The 21,456-nt window shown below is 37.6% G+C and overlaps 1 protein-coding gene across 1 annotated transcript in view; it reads left to right on the top strand.

Moving 5' to 3' along the window:
- Positions 1 to 21,456, top strand: part of LOC311601508 (uncharacterized protein) — a 231,228-nt gene that overhangs the window by 192,893 nt on the left and 16,879 nt on the right. The window contains exon 7 of the mRNA XM_084789002.1: positions 20,701 to 20,791. Coding sequence (XP_084645128.1) covers positions 20,701 to 20,760 — 60 coding nt within the window. The 3' untranslated portion in view covers positions 20,761 to 20,791. The remainder of the gene's footprint in view (positions 1 to 20,700; positions 20,792 to 21,456) is intronic.

Raw genomic sequence — 21,456 nt, 5'->3', positions numbered from 1 at the left:
CTAATGACTGTGAAAGATGAAGAGAGAGGAAGCCTAGATCAGACAAAGAAAAATGTCAGACTGGTACTGCAGACCTGGCACCTGTGAAAGGGAAGGGGAGGGAGGCAGAGAAGACAGAGGCAGAGCTTTTCACTGGATTTGTATCTCACAAAGTCTTGCCCAATGTCCCGTGAAAGAAAGGGCCAGCCTGCCATATTGAGCTGATGACTGAGGCTGTGCAGGAAAGAGCACAGTCACTGCTTCAAAGCTGGAGAGCTAACAGCTGGCAAATGTCAGCTAATTGTGCTCTTTGTTGGTTAATCTGTTCTCAAAGGCCTTCCAGGTCAGTGTACCTCCATGCCTGTCATGACTGGCTGCGAAAGCACCTGAAGTAAGCCAAAAGCTAAGAGAGGGGAAACTGAATATTCTGGCACAGTTGTGTTGCCTGTAAACCCCAGTCACTAAGAAAGCTCAAGTCGGGGGGGGGGGAGGGGTGGCTTAGGCACATAAGTTTGAGGACAGACTTGGCTTCATAGTGAGACACTGTCTCAAAATGCATTACACGAATGACTCTGCTGTGCTCTTTAGTGGTGTGGATATATCCTTGAGAAGTACATAGCCAGGCAATTTCATTGTGCTAGGCACATCACAATGGGTGCTTCCACAAATGAGATGTCTCTACCATCACCAAGTGAAATAATTTTATGGGATGCTGTGGAAGGAGTGTGGGGACTGAAAGGATCTTTCTCTAATTTGCATGTGGCTAGCACTAGCTCTCCTCATTGGCTTCTTAGGGTAAAATGTCCAAAGGAAGTGGGTTATCCAGGCCCCAGAAGTGAACATGGAAAAAGTAACCCTTTCACTTCCTTAACCCTCCATCTCTTAATTGTCTGTTCCTTGGCTTATTGACATGCTGGACTCTGAGCTACATTTGGTGTTGTATGTAAAAGACTGGACATACTCCTTTCCCCCCAGGTGCTTGTTCTCTAAGAGGAGTTCATAACCATGTATGCTTTATGCCATAAACCTAAAGATGGAGATCAGAAAATTCCGGTTTCAGAGAGGAGGGAGCAGCCAACACAAACTGAGAAATCAGAAATGACTCCGTGGATGAAGAAGTGCGGCTGAATATAAGATAATCAAGTATCTCCCCGGGAGAAGATTGCAGGGAGAGACACCTAGATAGTGGTGCATGTGATGCCCAGCAACAAGGAAATATGTGGGAATTTCTTCTGTCAAAATAGTAACTTGAAGTTCAAAGGCTGATGTCACAAAAGATATGATGAGAAAAATTATATTGAGTCAAATTATGTAATTTAGGTGAGCTATTGTTTCTTAGTGGATATAAGGAGTTATTCATGAATCTTTGTGGTTCAGTGTAACACCTACAGATTTTAATTTCTTTGTTTTAATTTTATTGAAAACAGATTATTTTCTCACACAATATGTCCTGATTATGGATTCTGCTTTCCCTTCCTTCTACTCCTCCTGGTCCTCCTCCCTCCCTCCCATTGGGATCCACTCCCTTTCTATCTCTCATTAGAACAGAGCAGGCTTATAAGAGAAAATTACAAAATATAATAAGGTTAAAAACGGTAGTATTACATCAAAGTTAGACAAGACAAATTAATGGAAAAGAATCAAAGAAAGGGTACGAGAAAGAACCACTTGTTCACACACTCAGGAACCCCATAAAAACACTAAACTGGGAGCCATAAAATATACATAGAGGACCCGCTGCAGACCTATGCAGGCCCTGTGCATGTTGCTTCAGTCTGTGAGTTCATAGGAGATTTGCTCACATTGTTTTAGAATGCCCTGGTTCTTGTTGATTTCCATCCTTTCTGACTCTTAGCACATTCTTTCTGCCTCCTCTTAAAGGAGTTTCCCCAGCTATGAGTAGAGGGATTTGATGGAGACATCTCATTTAGGGCTGAGTGTTCCAAGCTTTTTCAATCTATATGTAATAATATCCAGCTTTGGGTTCCCTGTATTTGTTCCCATCTGCTGCAGGAAAAGGCTTTTCTGATGATAGTTGAATAAAGCACTGATCTGTGAGTATAACAGAATATTGATAGGAGTCATTTTCACACTATGGTGGTTTTTTCCTTTTCAAAGACCAGTATTATTTGGTTTTACTCTAGGTCCTTGGGCCATCTAGTGTCAGGTTCTTGGACATCCAGTATCAGATATGAGTTCCATCTCCTGGAGTGGGCCTTAGGTCAAATCAGATAGTCAATGGTTATTCTCATAAGCGTTGTGTCGCCATTGTCCTAGCCTTCCTTGCAGGTATTGTACCACTGGACATCCAAGGATTTGTAGCTGGCTTGGTGTTTGCATTTTTCTTTTGGTAGCGTGCAGAGTACCTCACTGCACCAAAGTTACTAGGACATAGAGGTGGAGGCTCCATGCAGGAACAAACCCAACCTCTCCATGTTCAATGTGCGTGAGGGTCTTGCTGTCACTTTGTGGAGAACAACCTATAGTCTTGGCAACAGCTTGGCTTGTTTGAGGACTCTTGTGAGACCCCCTTTGTTCGACAACTCAAATGAAACTCAATCCTAGAAGCTTCATTTGGTGACAAGAGATGGCCAGTTGGGGCTCTGTCTTTTTCCATTATTTGGCAATTTCACTTAGATCCCCTTCATATATGTATACATTTTTAAAGTTTTTTTAAATTAATTTATTCTTGTTACATCTCAATGGTTATCCCATCCCTTGTATCCTCCCATTCTTCCCTCTCTCCCATTTTCCCCTTATTCCCCTCCCCTATGACTGTTCCTGAGGGGGATTACCTCCCCCTGTATATGCTCATAGGGTATCAAGTCTTTTCTTGGTAACCTGCTGTCCTTCCTCTGAGTGCCACCAGGTCTCCCCCTCCAGGGGACGTGGTCAAATGTGAGGCACCAGAGTATGTGAGAAAGTCATATCCCACTCTCCACTCTACTGTCCCACGAAAGCCTTCACTTACCAGGAAACTGAGACAGAGGGGAGGACATCCTATTGGGACTCTAGATGAGAGAAGCATGGGAGAATAGCAAAGTAGAAGGATCCAGAGGGTCCTAGAAACCTACAAGTAGAACATTGTGATAGGCAGATATGGGCCCAGGGGTCCCGCTCAAACTAAGGCACCAGCAAAGGACAATACAGGTGGTAAACTTTAAACCCCTACCCAGATCTAGCCAATGGTCAGAACATATGTATACATTTTTAGGAAGCTTCTGTTCTATTGGGTTTCCATACTCTTCATCAAATGGCCCTTAATTGAAGCTTTGTCTTCCCATATTCACTCACTGATTTCCATCTTCCTTCTCTCCAACTGATCCTCTCATTCCAGCCCTTCATCTATCCATAACTATCTTAGTTCCTTTTCTATTTTTAATATATTTTATTAATTTATTCATATTACATCTCAATTGTTATCCCATCCCTTGTATCCTCCCTTTCCTCCCTCCCTCCCATTTTCCCCTTACCCCCTTCCCCTATGACTGTGACTGAGGGGGACCTCTTCCCCCTCTATATGCTCATAGGGTATCAAGTCTCTTATTGGTAACCTGCTGTCCTTCCTCTGAGTGCCACCAGGCCTCCCCATCCAGGGGACATGGTCAAATATGGGGCACCAGAGTATGTGAGAAAGTCATATTCCACTCTCCACTCAACTGTGGAGAATGTCCTGTCCATTGGCTAGTCTGGGTAGGGGTCTGAAGTTTACGGCCTGTATTGTCCTTGGCTGGTGCCAAAATTGAGCAGGACCCCTGGACCCAGATCTGCCCATCATAATGTTCTTCTTGTAGGGTTCTAGGACCCTCTGGATCCTTCTATTTCCTCGTTCTTCCATGCTTCTCTCACCTAAAGTCCCAATAGCATGCTCAACGTAGTTAGTAATCAGGGAAATGCAAATCAAAACGACTCTGAGATTCCATCTTACACCCATCAGAATGGCTAAGATCAAAAATTCAAGTGACATCACATTCTGGCAAGGATGTGGAGAAAGAGGAACACTCCCTCATTGCTGGTGGGAATGCAAACTGGTACAACCACTTTGGAAATCTATCTGGTGCCTTCTCAGAAAACTTGGAATAAGGTTTCCTCAAGACCCAGCTATTCCACTCCTTGGAATATACCCAGAAGATGCTCCACCACACAACAAGGGCATATGCTCAACCATGTTCATAACAGCCTTATTCATAATAGCCAGAACCTGGAAACAGCCTAAGTATCCCTAGTAGAAGAATAGATAAAGAAACAGTGGTACATTTACACTATGAAATACTACTCAGCTATTAAAAACAAGAAATTCTTGAAATTTGTGGACAAATGGATTGAACTAGAAATAATCATAATGAGTGAGTTCACCCAGAAACAGAAAGACTCAAATGGTATATACTCACTTATATCTGCATACTAGCCCAAGGGGCATGTTCCATGAAAGCCTTCACTTACCAGGAAAGTAGGTCAGAGGGGAGGACATCCTATTGAGTCTTTAGGTGTATATTTGTTATTACCTTCTTCTTAGATCTGATTTTTTTTTGAGACAGGCTTTCTCTGTGTAGCCTTGGCTGTCCTGGAACTTTCTCTGCAGACCAGACTGGCCTGGAACTCACAGAGATCTGCCTGCCTCTGCCTCCTAAATTCTGGCATTATAAGGCATGCGCCACCACGCCCAGCTATGATTTTTTGCTTTCTTATCTTTTTCAAAAATCTTATTTTATATCCAAAGAAGAGTTCAAACTAAAAGTTATTTATGTCTTGTTTGCTTATACTTATATTATTAGTGTTACCTGAAGTTGGGCTCCACCAGCCGATTGATCTATATCATTCTATTTAGGATAGAATATTTCTAGCCCTTTATCATTTATGAGGCTTTGATTAGTTCAAACGTCATTATTATAGCCTTCCTTATAGTTACTAGGAATAATCTGAGTGTTCTAGGCACTTTTAATTGGTTTTCTAGTTTTCTCCCTATTAGTCATTTATTCATCAATACATTAAAAAATGTAGATAATAACAAATAATAAATAAAATGTAATATTATTTATTGCATGGATGCTCTGCATATTCTGACCATTTTAAATGTCTCAACTCCTCTAACTTTCAGTGTAATCCTAAGGAGAGTCTTAGAGACTCTGTACATAATCCCCATTTGCCATATTCCTTTACAAAACTGATTGTATGTGGTGGCTTACAAACCCTCAGCAATATTTGCACCCTTATAATATATATAATAAGTATATGAAATATATAAGAAAACTTATAATAATCTGCAGATCCTTTTCTTGCTCTAGAAAAGTACTCAAAATTGTCTGCCTATATGCTGGTAAATGGGTTTAAACATTCAAATGTGGTCGTTGTTGTGAAGGCACAAAGACTATCTGTCCACAGTCACTTAGCTAGAAGATGGTTTCACAATGAGTTAAGGACAATGCTAGGTCATTGTAACAAAAATATCAACAGAGAGAGAAAGTGGCAGTAAAAAGAGAAAGTCATCTGTCCTTCTAAACAAGTCCTCTGAAGTGTGGATGCACAAAGTGTAGTCACAACATGACTATTTCTCTGCAAAGAGCTAAGTATCTTATAGGTTCAGTAAAGGAAAGCAATTTGGAGAGCTACTTTTTAGATTTCAGAGAGAAACTACTATTGTCCTTGAACATGCACGTTCATTTTTGGTATTTGTATTATTCTGAGATTATAATTATAATTTTTTTCCTTTTCTCCATCCACACCCTTCCATGTATCCCTTCTCATTCTTTTTCAAAATGATGGCTTATTTTCATCAATTATGTTACATACATATGTGTATATAAATTATTAAACATAAAACAGCCTGTTCAAATCTATATAATGTCACTTATATGTATATTTTCAGAGTTGACTATTTTGTACTAGGTAACAAATTGCTGTCTTTTTCCCTGGAGAAGGCTATTTCTTCTACTTTCATCATTCTTTAGTTGCTTGTAATTCTTTTTGTAGATTTTTGAAGCATTTCCTCTAAGATTTTTATGTAATCAAAAGAGACTGTACTGGATAATTTCTTGTCAACCTACACAAGTTAGAGTTAACTGGGAAGAGGGGACCTCAGTTGGGGGATATCTTTATCAGACTGGCTTGAAGGCATGAAGCATTTTCTTCATTAGTGATTGATGTGTGAAGGTCCAGGCAACTCCAGGTAGTGCCACTCTTGGGTAGATGGATCTGATTTGTATAAAAAATGCAAGCAGAACAATCCAGGGGGAAGGAAGCCATTAGGCAGCATTCATCCATGGTGTCTTTTTGTTTCTGTCTGGAGTTCCTGCCTTGACTTTCCTCAACGAAGGACTGTGTTTAGGACATGTAAGCCAAGTGAACCCTTTCCTTCTTAAGATGATTTTTTTTATCAGTGATTTACTTCAGATACAGGCAGTAACAAGGACAAAGAAAAATTACTAACTGTACAGTGTGAAAATGTAGACATACAAACAAGTGATCAAGGTGACTATCCCCAGTAATATGGCATACTGGCATTATATGTGCTCTGGTATGACTCGTTGTGACTCTGTGGCATATCTCCCTGCAGATGCATAACTTCAGTGCAATCACAAGACATTATTGCACTGGTTCATATTGAGGGACATCCTGCAAAGTATACTTTAGTACTGTTAAGTGAATAAATGACAGAACTCAAAGAAAATTTGTAGTTGTGTTACTAGTATTGTTGCACTGTTGATTTTCTAGCATCGATCTTCATAACCTGACTGTATAAGATACTAACATTAGGAAAAGATGAATGAAGACAGTGTGAGAGCTCTCTTTCCCTCCATCTCCCTGATCTGATCTTTCCTACTTCTATTCTCACCCACCTACAGTCCTCCTACAAAATCTATTCTATTTCCCATTTCAAAAATATCTATGCTTCCACTTATAGCCTTTCTTTTTACCTAGCCGCTCTGGGTCTGTGGATTGTACCTTGAGTGTCATTTATTTAATAACTAATATCCACTTATAAGTGAACACATACCATATTTATCCTTTGTGGTATGGGTTTCCCTCATTCATGATGATATTTTTTCTAGTTTCATCTATTTGTTTGCAAATTTCATGATGTCAAATTTTTAAACACCAAGTAATACTCCATTGTGTAAACATAACACATTTTCTTTAACCAATATTGATTGAGAGACATTTTGATTATTTCCAGTTTCTGGCTATTATGAATAACTCTGCTATGAACATAGTTGAGCAGGTGTCCTTGTGGTAGGATGGAATATCCTTTGGGTATATGCCCAAGAGTGGTATAGCTGAATCTGGATTTACAGTTTTTAAAAGAACCATCATATAGATTTCAATAATTTCTGTACAAATTTCCACTCATGCCAGCAATGGAGGAGTGTTCCACTTTCTCTACATCCTCATCAGTATGTGCTGTTTTTTATCTTACACATTCTGACAGGTATAAGATGGAATCTCAAAATAGTTTTGATTTGCATTTCCCTGATGGCTAATGTTTATTTCTTTAAGTGTTTTTTTAAAAGCCATTTAAGATTCCTCTGTTGAGAGTTCTTTGTTTAGATCTGTACACCATTTTTAAATTGGATTATTTGTTTTTTTCAATATGTAGTTTCTTGATTTTTTACATGTATTTTGGATGGTAGACCTCTATCAGATCCTGGTATTTGGGGAAGTTGAGGCAAGAGGATTATGAATTCTAGGCCAGCTGGGGCTATATAGCAAAGTAAGGTCATTGTGTCCTACATGTATGGTTCAGGCCAATCTAGGTTCCACAATAAGATTGTCTCATACATCAACCATAAACAAAATACCTTATATAATAGACCTTGTCCCCCACCTCTCATCTCTATTCATGTACTTGTTTCTACATAACTCTCACCATCAGATTTATGTTGACATGACTGCTTTTCTTCCCTAATCTGAGTCTAAGGTGGAGATTTTTGACTATTTTGTTCAATAATGGGTCCTAGCATCTGGTTCCATAAATGTTTATTATTTAAACTAGAACTTGAATTTGCAATGATGTTATCGTAATGCTTTGTGCTATGGTAAATCTAATTTCAGTGAAGATCTAATTGGCATAGACTACTTCTATAATCAAGAAAGACTCAGAGTGCAGTGTATTTCCCAAAATAAGAATGTGCATTTATAGTTGCTTTGACTTTCTTCACTATCAACAATAGCTGAACTAGACTTTTTGTCTCATATTCACTAATGAAAGAAAGTCACATCAGACAATAAAGATGTGCTATTTAACTTTAGAGTTATTTAACTTTAGCCGGGCTTATTGTATACATGTATACACAATAATTTGAGTGGCAAGGTATGTTTTCCAGGATTCTTATCAAGTGTTCTACATGACATGTTATTATGGAAATGCTGGAGATTACATCTTACCTGAATGGTCAAGGTAGTGTTTCTTGTACCCTATACCTGGACAATTAGAGTGTTTCAACACATAATTTGATACAAAAGCAAGGTTTCTGCCAAGAAAAATCTTTCTACTTTGTTCATGACCTTTCCATCTTTCTTTCTTTTTTTTCTCAACTCAGCCTATCCATTCATTTATGTGGCTTGATTTGCATGTCTGCTCTGAGTTTTCTTTAGGTGTTACTCTGCAAGAGCTGAAGACTTGGATTGCTCTATTTAGTATCTAATACCTATTAAGTGAATCTACCTTACGCTAAACGAAACTTAGAAACTATGTGATTTAACCGAGTACAAGGAGGTTGGCAGAAACTAAGAGAAACTTGTACGATGTCTTAAAATAACCTTCCTCCATTGCTCTCCTCTACCTACTCACACAAGAACCTGCTCTCAGATTTATGTATCTCAAATGGCATGCTCAGATGCCAGGAATGGAGGAGGGCAATGAGAGGCCAGAAGGTTAGAGAGATTGTGAAGAGCTACAGGCATGTAAGGTGTACTCTATTTGCTGGTAGATAGCCACCAATGGGCACTCAATCACACACAGGCACAGAAGAGCCACACAGGGGCAGGTACAGGAACAGACGCAGCTGACACAGGCCACACAGAGGTTGATACACAGGCCAACTGGCAAAAACATTATAGGCAGGTTGATGAAGGCTTAGGTGAAGGCCAGATTGATGATGTCAAGGCCAGATTGATACAGAACCCACACAAAAGTACTATTCTTTCAGGAATAGACATGTAACAAATTACATCACTGTTTCTTTGTATGGTTCCCTAGACAGTGCCAGCTATTTTGTGCTGACTTATAGGCCCATATGTATCCAAGCCAGCCTTGTTTTAGATGATTCACATGCCCAATGTCTACATTAGCCAGTGCCATGTTGTTCAAACATAAACTGGCTTTTAGGACCCTCTGTTCTCAACACCAGTTAAATTACTTTTTGTGTTCAGTGTCATTCTTACTTTATGGTTAGCCATTAGCAAGGAAACACCTACATGGTTATAATTCTAAAAACACTCAGTTGTACAACTCCAATATTACCTCCTGCTTTATTTCTAGAAAGATGCTTTTTAGTAAAAAATAATATTATATATATAGAGAATATGACTTTAATTTCAAATTTTTATTGTGTGAGAATTTCATACATGTATGCAATGGTATGTTGATCATATACACTCACCATGTCCCTCTCCATCTTACCCTGGACATCACCCTTTCACATGCACACATAAATATATTACCCTCCTACTTTTCTGTCTTCATCTTAGCTTACAAGCTAGTGTGTTTCCATAAGAATTTTTCATATGTCCTTAGTTTCAGTTAACCACTATTCCTGCATCTTCCTCATTCCCTTGAGTTCACCTCCAGTTAAACATTTAATCCCTAGTATTCTTGCTCGGGTTTTGAACACATGTGTTCTACAATCATATCCTATTTTATTTTCAATTTAATGCAAGATAGGGATCCATATGGGTTTTCACCCATCCTTCATGTTGGTTAAGCCTCCCCCATGTCATCCTTCCCCAATCTCCATACTGTACTTGCTGCTTGAATGTTCCTACCTCAGGATCCCCTTGCTTACTATGGTTCCACCTATATTATGCAATCCCTGCTTCCTTAATGCACACCCACCTTCAGTTTGTCCCTTTCTACTTTCTTCAATTGCACGTGTACTCCACGAGTCAAACACAGAAATCTAAGATTGAGAGCTGGGGCCCCCATAGAAGAGAGAAAACACAGCATTTGTCTTTCTGCGTCTGGATGATCTCTCACTCAGTGTAAGTTTTTCCCACTTTCATCTCTTTACTTGCAAATTTTGTTTTTTGTCTTTTTTGTTTTTTCTTTGGTTTCTTTGGCTTTTCAAAAATAGGGTTTCTCTGTGTAACAGCCCTGGCTGTCCTGGACTTCCTTTGTGTGCCTGGCTACCCTGAAACTCACAGAGATTCTACTGCTTCTGCCTCTTGGAATGCTGGGATTAAAGGCATGCACCACCACACCTGGCCGTTTTTGTCTTTCTTTATAGTTGAGTAATCATCCATTGTCTTAAAATCGTAGTTACGGAAATATTCTATTTTCTTGCTTAGATTTATTCCCATGTGTTTTTGTGGTTATTATAAATGAGATAATTTCCCAAAATTCTGTTTCAGTGTGTTAAGTAATAGTATAGAGGGTTGCTGCTACTTTAGTATATTAATTTTGTATCCTGCCATTTTGCTGAAAATGTTTATCATTTCTAAGAACTCCTGGTAGAATAATTTAGGACCTTATGTATGAAATCATATTATCTGTAAAATGGCATACTTTTGCTTCTTTTAATACTTTTGGCCATTTTATTTCCTTCCCTTGTAATATAACTCTGGCTAAGGACATAAAGCACCATATTGATTAGGAGTGGAAAGAGTGGATGCTCCTTACCTTTTTTCAAATCTTAGTTAGAACTAAGTTTTCCTCAATTTACAATAATGTTGGCTATAGGTTTGTTATGTACAGCTTTATTATATTGACATATGCTCTGTCTATCCCTATGTAAATTCTCTCTGACTTTTATAATGAAGTGATGTTGGATTTTGCGAAAGATCTTTTCTGAGTTAATTGAGATGACTATGTGATTTTTTGTCTTTGAGTCCATTAATGTGATGAATAACATTTGTTGTTTTACATGTGTTGAACAATTCATGAATTTCTGGAATCATAATTTGATTATGATGAAGGAGGTATTTGATGCGATTAAGAATTGGGTTTGTGATGATGGTGGAGTATTTAAGAGATCAGGGTTTGAATTTTTAAAATGCCAGCATTTTCTTTCTACAAGCTGATTGAATCCTGACAATTATTTAAAAAAAAAACTAATTTCCCATGGAATATTTTGTTTTCTCCATCAATGGTTGTTGATAGTTTTTCTGGATAAAGTAGTCTGGCCTGGCATCTGTGGTCTCTTAGGGTTTGCAGGATCTCTGTCCAAGCCCTTCTGGCTTTCATGGTCTCTGCTGAGAAGTCGGGTGTAATTCTGATGGGTTTGCCATTAAATGTACTTATCACACTTTATTTTTCTGTGTGTATCTTTGTGTGCTATTGTTTAGAACTTGAAAAGAATAAGAAGATGCAAAGAACTTTCTGAGATCATCAATTCTATTTTATATTTTGAGTATATATAGGCAAAATTGGTGGATTTTGTAGTTCTATATTTTATTTTTGTTTTTTTTTTACTTTTTATTTTATTTTTTTGCTTTTCATTTAAAAAAAGAGAATAAAGAAAACTTCAACCAGTTTTCTACAAAAAACTCCTAACTTCCCTAAAGCAACTTCTCAATCTATAAAGTGAGAATAAATGAAGACCTGCAGTATAATACATTAACTTCAGTAGAATAACAGTGCAAGGTACTCAATTATCTTTGTCTTCTTCATCAGAGCTACTTTGATTCCCTCCACTCATTCCCTAATTTCTACTGAGTATTATAAGAATCCCTACAACCTACCTTTGATCCCTCTGACTTTCTCAGCTCCTCCAAATTAGTACTTCTCCACTGGCTCCTATTTCCTTTCTACATAGCTATGTTCTCTGGTTTCTCGTCCATCATGTAGACAGATGCCTAACTTCTTGCTCATTATATATTTATTTATAGAGCAGCTTCTGTATTTTAGGTGTTATAAGCTCTAGAAGTGAAGTCAATATAAACAGTGCTGGGTTTGCTAATATTTAATGGCAGTTGTTAAAATTAATGAATACAAATACATATATAGGCACACATATATACAAATATATATAGTGCATTCCTGTATCTGTAAATCATAGTACTTTGGGTAAAGTAGGGTGGCAACACGTGGATTCCTGGAGTCCAGTGGCTAGCAAGCTTAGCTGAATTGATGACCTCGAAGTTTAGTGAGAGATTCTGTCTCAAAAAATAAGGTAAGTAATGATGGATGAAGACACCCAATGTCATCCTCTGGTTTATACACATGTATGCATACAATTCATACTCATATGAACACATGCATATTCCAGACCTCCCGACACACACACACACACACACACACTGTAAAACGGAAACATGCTAATGTAAAGAATGTATAGAATATAGTTTACTCTCTACTATAAATTCAAATGAAGACTGTTTCAACAGAATCCTTTTGTTGTCTGCTAGATTATTACACATCTAGGATATGGTTGTAAGTAATAAATAAATGTAGTTCCATATTAAAAAAAAGAATTGGGTTTGAATTTTTTACTGAGAATTTTCACATCTATGCTAATTAGAGAGATCATTGTACAATCCTCCTCTTCACCTGGTTTTGGTTCAGGGTAACACTGGATTCATAGAAAGAATTTGGAAGTCTTCCTTTCTTTTTATTATGTGAAATTATATGGTCAGTATTAATGTTATTTCTTCTTTGAAGTTCTGGTAGAATTCTTCAGCAAGTCCATATGGTACTGGACATTTTTAAGTTTGGAGAGTTTTTATTATTGTTTTCATTTCATTACCAGTTATAGATTAGGTTAAATTATTTATTTCATCTTGATTTAATTTGACATTGATTTAGTTTCACCATTTCTTTTAGGTTTCCGGTCTTGTGAAGTATAGATTTTAAACATATGTCTTTACAATTGTCTGAACTATGCCCATATCTTGTAATGTCTCCCTTTTCATATCCAACTTTATTAATTTTAGTTTTATCTTTTTTGGCTAATTTGGATATGACTTTGTCAATCTTGTTTATCTTTTCAAAGATACAATTATTTCTTTTATTGATTGTATTGTTTCTTTGTTTGTATTTTATTAATTTCTGCTCTGATATTCATTATTTCTTCCCATTTCTGTTTTGGGGTTTGGTTTCCTCCTGTTTTTCCAAGGCCTTAAGCTATATCATCATATTCCTTATGTAAGTTATCTATGATATTTTTATGTATGAGATTACTTATCTAACCTATTAGGTCTACACTTATTGTGTCTATACATTTTGATATGTTTTATTTTCATTTTCATTCAATTTTAGGAGTTTTTTGAAGAGTAATATACCATGGTAGGTTTGATGTGTTATCTTTTTTCTCTTGTACTCATATTCAGGGTGGCAGACTCTGTCCCATGTCTTCCTTTGAAAGTTCTATGTCAAGTCAGGCCTCTTCTCTGGAAGAGAAGTCTTCTCAGAAATCCAGATCTTCTATCCCCTAAGTGGCTTCCCCTGGGTCACCTCCAATCTTTGCTCTGGGTCCACAGATTCTGCTGAAAGTGGAATTTCTTGCATTTATGCAACTTACCTGGGTAAACTCCTTTTTGTTTCTTGTGTCTGTGACTTCTGCCATTAAAACTTTTTTCTTTCTTACTTTTTTCAGCAACTTATTCATCAGTCAATAGGATTTTATTTAGTTTCCACAAGTTTGTGTTTTCTCTATATCATTGTATCAGGGTACACAATATTGTATTTCTATTGTATAAGGGTAACAACATTGGCTACATAGAAATAATTTGTAAGTCTTCTTCCATCTTCTTTATTTTGTGAAATTATGTGGTCAGTATTGGTGTTAATTCTTTTTTGAATTTCTGGTAGAATTCTTCAGCAAATCCATATGTTCCTGGACATTTTTAAGTTTGGACACACTTTATTATTACTTCAATCTCATTACCAGTTATAAATTATAAATACATAATATATATATATACATACATGTATACATATAATATTCTTTGTAATACAATATTGTTGTTGCTATTTACCTTTATTTTTATGGCCAGATAGAAAACAGGAAGATATTTCTATTTTCCTATACTTGTTGAAACTTACGCCATATTTTAATATATGGTCTATTTTGGAGAAAGTACTGTGTGCTATTAGAAGAATTTCTAATATTCTTTAGCATTTTTGTGGAGTGTTCTGTTAGGTCTTTGTTTTATGCTGTGATGTAGCTCCAGAATTTCTTCATTTGGTTAGTGTTTTGGTTTTGGTTTTGTTTGTTTTGTGTGTGTGAGGTCTGGATGACATACTTTGTGGGGAGGGTAGGGAACTGAACCCGTGCACTATCACTGTGCTTGATTAAACTGTAGTTTTATATCTAGTAGCATTTTGAGGTGAAATTTGGTATGCCCTTGTTTGTTGTGGGTATATTTAGAATTATAAGAGCCTCATGATATTTCACTTTACAGCCTGATCTCAATCCCCTCCCTCCTTTCCTCCCACCCTCTCTCTTTCTTCTAAGAGAAGGGGAGGCCTCCAGGGGGCTAGCAACGCACCCTGGCACCTCAAATCACATCAGGACTAAATGCATCTTCTCCCGCTGAGGCCAGACAAGGTAGCTCAGCTAGGGGAAAGGGATCCAGATTTGGGCAACAGAGTCAGAGATAGCCTCTACTCCCACATGAAGAATGTGCTACACATCTGTTACATATGTGTAGGGGGCTCTAGGTCCAGCCCACGCATGCTCTTTGGTTGGTGCTTCAGCCTCTGTGAACCCCCATGGCTCTAGGTTAGTTGACTCCATAGGCATTCTTGTGTTGCCCTTGACCCTTTCATTTCGCTCCATCTTTCCTCCCACTCTTCCACAGCACTCCCAGAGTTCAGCCTAATGTTCGACTGTGAGTCTCTGCATCTGTTTTAGTCAGATGCTGGATGAAGCCTCTCAGAAGACAGTTATGCTAGGCTACTGTCTGCAGTTATAACAGAGTCTCAGCTGGGTCACTCCTATAGACTCCTGGGAGCTTCCCCTGTCTCAGAGATGTCCCCTTCTCCCAGTCACTCCTGCTGCTGCTCTCCTTACACCTGATCCCTACCCCCATTACCTCCCTACCTCCTCTCCCACACAGTTCTCTCCTTCTATTTACTTCTGATACTGCTTTCTTATTTTACCTTTTTTTTTTGAAAATAGATTTTTCTCTCACAGAGTACACCCAGACCACAGCTTCTCCTCCTTCTCTCGGCTACCCTCCACCCCCTCTCTTTCCCAGATCCACTCACCTTCAGTTTCCTTTTCAGAAAAAGAAGAGGCTTCCAAAAGAAGACAGTCAAAACAGGACAAAACAAGATACAATAAGATAGAATAAGACAAGGCAAAAGCCCCCATATCAAGGCTGGACAATGCAACCCAATAGGAGGAAAAGTCCCAAGAGCAGGCAAAAAAGTCAGAGACATACCTGCTCCCGATATTAGGAGTCCCACAGACACAGCAAGCTAACAGCCATAACATACATGTGGAGAGCCTAGCGCAGACCCATGCAGACCCCGTGCATGCGTCTTCAGTCTCTTTGAGCCCCGTTCGGCTTGCTTTAGTTCATTCTGTGGGCCATGTTCTCCTGATGTCCTCCCTCTCCTAGGACTCCTACAGTCTTCCATCTCCGCTTTCATGGGTTACCTCAATCTCATAAGGGAGGGACCAGATGGAGATGTCCAATCAGACTCTTTCCACGTAATGCCTGGCTGTAGATCTCTGCACCCACTTCCATCTGCTGCTGGATGAAGCTCCAGTATTGTTCCCATAATGAGTATTGTGCTGGTTAGTTTTTGTCAGCTTGTCATAAACTAGAGTTACCTCAGAATGGGAAACCTCAGCTGAGGAAGTTCCTCCATTGGATTGCCTTTAGACATGCCTGTGTGACATTTTATTGATTATTAATTGATGTGGTAGGGCTCATCCAACTAAAGACAGTGCCATCCCTGGGCAAGCAGTCCTGGAAGGAATAAGAAAGATAACTGAACAATTTATGCAAAGCAATATCTTTCTACTAAGTTTCCTATTGTTGTGGACTCTTGAGTATGTTTATCCTTCTCTTTGAGTATCATCTGTAGAACTGGCCTAGAAGAGATAAATTCTTTTATTTTTTTTTGTCATGGAAAAATTCCATTTCTTCTTCAATTTGATAGGTTTTCTGTGTCATACTCTGGATTAGAAGTTGTAGTCTTTCAGAACTTGAACTATATATATTAAGTCCCTTCTAGATTTAAAGCTTTGTATAAAATAATTACCTGTTATTCTGATGGGCTTAAGTTTTTTCTTAACTTTTTCAATACTCTTTCTTTATTTTGTGTTTTTAATTTTATTTAAAATAGATCATGTCATGTTTCCTTTCTTGTCCTGTCCATTTGGTGTTCTGTAAGACAGTTGTACTGGTGTATACATCTCTTTCTCTAGGGTTGAGTACTTTTCTTCTACATTTTCACTGAAAATACTTTATATACCTTCACTAATGTTCTTCCATGCCCATAATACAGTGTTTTTTAAAAAAAGATCTTAAAGATTTTCCATGTTTTGCCCATATATATGTGTATATGTATATGTGTATATATATATAATTATCATTGTCTTTTGTGAATAACCCAGTTCTTCTACCTTGTCTTCAAGCTCTGATATTCTATTTTTCACATGTTCCATTCTGTTGTTCAAGATTTCTAATGTGCGTGTTATTTGGCATACTGAGTTTCTCATTTTCAACATCATTTCTGTTTGGTGATTCTCCAAAAATCCCATCATCTTATTTAATTCTATTTTTATATCCTGAGTTTATTTTTTATTTCATTTAAATCCTTGTTTATGTTATTTTGGTCCCAATTTATGTCCTCTTTGTGTTGCTTGAACATAGTAATGATAATTCTTTTGAATCCTTTATCTAGAAGTTCTTTTAATTCATTGTCCTTGAGAGCACTAATATTGAATTCATATTTTAGAGGGGATATGCTATTTTGTGTTATTTTTACTTCTATGTAGGAATTTGTATACAGCGTTACTTAGTCAGTTGAGTCTCATTTTCATATTCAAGTCACCTTTCTTCTTTCAGTTGACATATTTATGCTGTCTTGGAAAAGATTAAGTCTTTATATGGTTGAGGTGCCATTTTCCTATGTAGGACTGGTATTCTGTAGGTGTGTGTGGCTCTACTCACCTTATCCTCTCCTGAGATTCAACTACTCCCTTGGGATGATGTAGGCCTTTTATCTAGTTCCATAGCTTCTGCTATCTAGGCATACCCCACCACCCCTGAGTCATGCCTGGGTCCACAAATCCTATTGTGAAACTCCCCATACCAGTGCAACTTACCTCAGTTGGTTCTTGCCACCTCTCTGAGTTTATGACTACTGACATATATTGAGGCACTGCTTATGCCTGGAAGCCTTGCCCTAGGTCAGCCCCAGCCTTCTCCTAAGGTCTACAGCTTCTCTTTTGAGTTATGGAACACTCTTTACCTGCACACCTCTAGGAGTCAGTATCAGTCTACTCCCTATGTCTGAAGCTTCAGACACCCCATGAATCTTCTTAAGAATTCATTTGTTTCTTTTTGTTCAGCAAGCCTTCCTGAAAACAGTTTTAAATCCTCTGTAAGAAAATGTGAGGTATAAATAAATAAATAATTATAGTGAACTTGTATAGATTTTTTTCATTTTCTTTGTTTTCCACTGTGCTGAATTATTAATTGTGCATAGATCTGTATAGATATGGAGAAAGATATTAATACACAGCGTAAATTATATATATTATATTTTATTTTATGATTTTTTGTCACATACTATATCCCAGTTGCTCCTACCTGCTCTCCAATCTGGATCCACCTCCTTATGTCTTTCATTAGAAAACAAACAGGCTTTTAAGGAATAATAACTATACATTAAGTACAATATAACATGGTATAATATAATAATAAGAGAAAACAAAAACTAATACAATGGAATTGAACAAAACAAACAAATAGAATGAAAAGAGCTTGAGAGAAGGCAAAAAATCAGAGATCCACTAGTTTCACACTCAAAAATACTATAGAATCACTAACCTAAAAGTCATACTATAAGCACAGAGGACCTGGTGCAGGCCTGTGCAGGCCCTGTGTATGTTGTTTCAGGCTCTGAGTTTATATGTGCTTTGATCACCTTCATTTAGAGGTCCTTGTTTTCTTTGTGTCCTCCATCCCCCCTGGCCCCTAAACTCTTATGCATAATTTTTAATTTTTAAAGGTTCTTCTTTCATACATTATATCCTGACCACAGTTTTCTCTCCCTCAACTCCTCCCAGTTCCCTTCAACCTCTCCTCTCCTCTAGATTCATTCCTCCTCTGCTTCCCTTAAAAAATAGTAAGGGAGAAAGAAAAAAAAAAAGATCTAACTTCCCTAAGATACAAACATAGCGTTTTATCATAATAAATTTGAATGAGACTAGGCACAAATCCTCATATTGAGGCTGAGCGGGGCAACCTAGTAGATGGAAAAGAGTCCCAAGCACAGTCAAAAAGAGTCGGAGATACTCCCCATTCACACCAGTGGGAGTCCCATAAGAACACAAAGCTGCACAATCATTACATATATGCAGAAGACCAAGCTTCAGTCTTTGTAAGTCCTGAGCCCTTATGAGCCCTGCTCAGTTGATTCTGTGGGCTATGCTCTCATGTTGTCCTTGATCACTCTGGCTCCTACAGTCCTTCCCCTTCTTCTGCAGGGTTCTCCTGGATCTGACTATTGTTTGCTTGTGAGTCTCTGATCTGCTCCCCCGAGTTGCTGAATGATGCCTCTCTCATAACAAATGGGATAAGCATTGAACAATGAATATAATAGAATATCATTAAGAATCACTTTATTGACCTTTTTTGCTAGTCATGTTTGGTTCTATCTTGTGTCCCTTGGCTATCCAGCCTCTGGTTCCTGGCCATCCAGGCAGTGTCAGGAATGGGCTCCCTATTATGACATTGGTCTCTAGTTGAACCAGTTATTGGTTGGCCACTCCCAAAAGCTCTGTGCCACCATTATCCCAGGACATCTTGCAGGCAGGACAGGTTGCAGGTAAAAGCTTTCGTGGCTGGGTTGACGCCCCAGTCCCACTGCTGGGAGCCTTGCCTGGTTATAGACGATAGCTTTGAATCCTATATCCTCCATTACTAAGAAACTTCACTAGGGCTGCCTATTCTTCCAAAGGATTTCCTGAGATGAGGAGTTTGATGGACACACCCCATTTAGAGCTGTGTGTTCCAAGGTTTCTCACTATTGAGTAAAGTCTGGCTGTGGATCTCTGCATTTGTTCTCATCTGCTGCAGGATGAAGCTTCTCTGATGATTACTGAGTAAGGCACTGATCAATGAGTATAGGAGAATTTCATTAAGAGACATTTTATTGCTATGTTCCTTTAGAAGAACAAAAATAAATTATAATAAATAAATTATAAATAAATAAATAAATGTCCCTGGGCTATCTAGTCTCAGGTTCTTGGTCACCAAAGCAATGTCCAGTATGAGTTCCATCTTCTGGAGTGGGCCTTGAGTCAACTCAGTTATTGGTTGATTATTCTCACACGTTTCATTTAAAAATTTAGCCCTTTATAGAATACTTTACAAACCATGTAATTTGAATGCCCTTGTCACGCTCTGATCAGTGATAATATGGCTCTTCAGAAATTTCCAGAGTGATTGACACTTTCATGTTATTGGCCACATAAATATAAGCACTGATGATTGAGCCCAGACTTCACATATGCTAGACAAGTGATTTCCCATTGAACCACACCCTTAGCCTCTTTTCAGGTTTTACAAGATCAATCCAACTAAGTTGATTATCCTCCAACCTTAATCACTTGAGCACCGGGGTTTCAGACACTTGCCACCAGGCTTGGTTGTTAATTCACTTTTGTGCAATTTTAATTTCTTACAGATAAGTTGCATGTTAATGACAGAAGGTGGTAAAAAATAATTCATAAATCTAGGTGATACACACACACACACACACACACACACACAATTACTCATTCTACTACTCTTGTGACTCTATTAGATTTGTTTTTTTTCTTAACGGAAAACAAATAAAAATGTAGTACAAGCAGAAAGTCCTCTGGATCTATTCCAAATTAAAACGTGTTTGGCTGAGCAGAAATAAAAGAATCACTGATGTTATATGAAACTTGAAGTGGTTCTTCTATTATGCTAATGAGCTGGACATCTGTGCCTCTCTCCTTGGAGATAAGTGATGATTTCTACTAAACAAAATCCAGCATGTCTTTGAACAATATTCCAAATTGAATGCTATTATTTTGTGCCATTGAGTTATGTGAACTGGGCAGAACTTGGTTAAATTTGTTGTATTTTAAATTTACTTTGTACATATTTTCTGGCAAGTGTTTTCTGGAAATGATTCACTCAAGTTTCTTGTCTTTTACAGTGAATTCACATGTTTGAACATTAATATTGAGGGTCTTGCTGAAGTCCCTCTTGGATCTGTCCTAACTTGATATGTTTTTAAACCTCTTATGCTAGCCTTCATCCAGATGGAAAACTTCCCACCATCTGGCTTTTATTTGGAGTTGATCCACATACTATGAAATATGATGAATACTTTACTCTTTCCATCAGCACAGCTTATCATCCATCACCTGTCATACTGAAGTTGTCAAGTATAACTTGAACTCTTAAACTTAGGCGATCTCAAGATCCACATCTGATGGTAAGGATATTTTTCTTCCTTGAGAGGAAGTAATTCTGTCCTGTCACTTATTATTTGTGAAGCATTCAACCACATATTTACTGGGTACTAACAAGGTTCTTCAACCATGTCCTCAATAGAATGAAGAAATTAATTGTGTTTTGAAAGTTAGACAGAGGTTTTATGAACAGAACACAGATGTGCAATGGATATGTATGTAGAAGAAAAGCAGATGAATTTTAAAATAGATTGCAATAGCTTGTGTAGAAAGTCATGAATTTTTGAATCTGTGTAACAGAGAATAAGAGGAAGATGAAAGGAAACCCAGGGGTACAAATGACAGCATTTACAGTCATTTTTTTTTTTACTAAATTTAACAAATTTTCATAATATTTTCTTCTTTCATTATGATGTTGATGCTTTTTTGTATATATCCTCACATCTATTCCTGACTTTGATGTTTCTGAGAAACAACATAAATCACATGAGTTTCTTTTAAAAATTGTGTAATTTTTCTTCCCTATACATAGAAATAATTGTCCATGGTAAACATATTATAAAATCATATTGGTGGTTTTCTTCTTTCCTTTATAACCACAATAATTTCCTTTCATACTTATTCTCTCTAATAATGTTAATGAATATTAATATTTAATGTTGGAATTTAGATTATAATACCCACATGT

The sequence above is a fragment of the Acomys minous genome (assembly GCF_964271855.1).
Source record: "Acomys minous genome assembly, chromosome: 7".
Classification (NCBI taxonomy): Eukaryota; Metazoa; Chordata; class Mammalia; order Rodentia; family Muridae; genus Acomys; species Acomys minous.
This window is presented reverse-complemented; position numbering and strand designations above follow the sequence as displayed.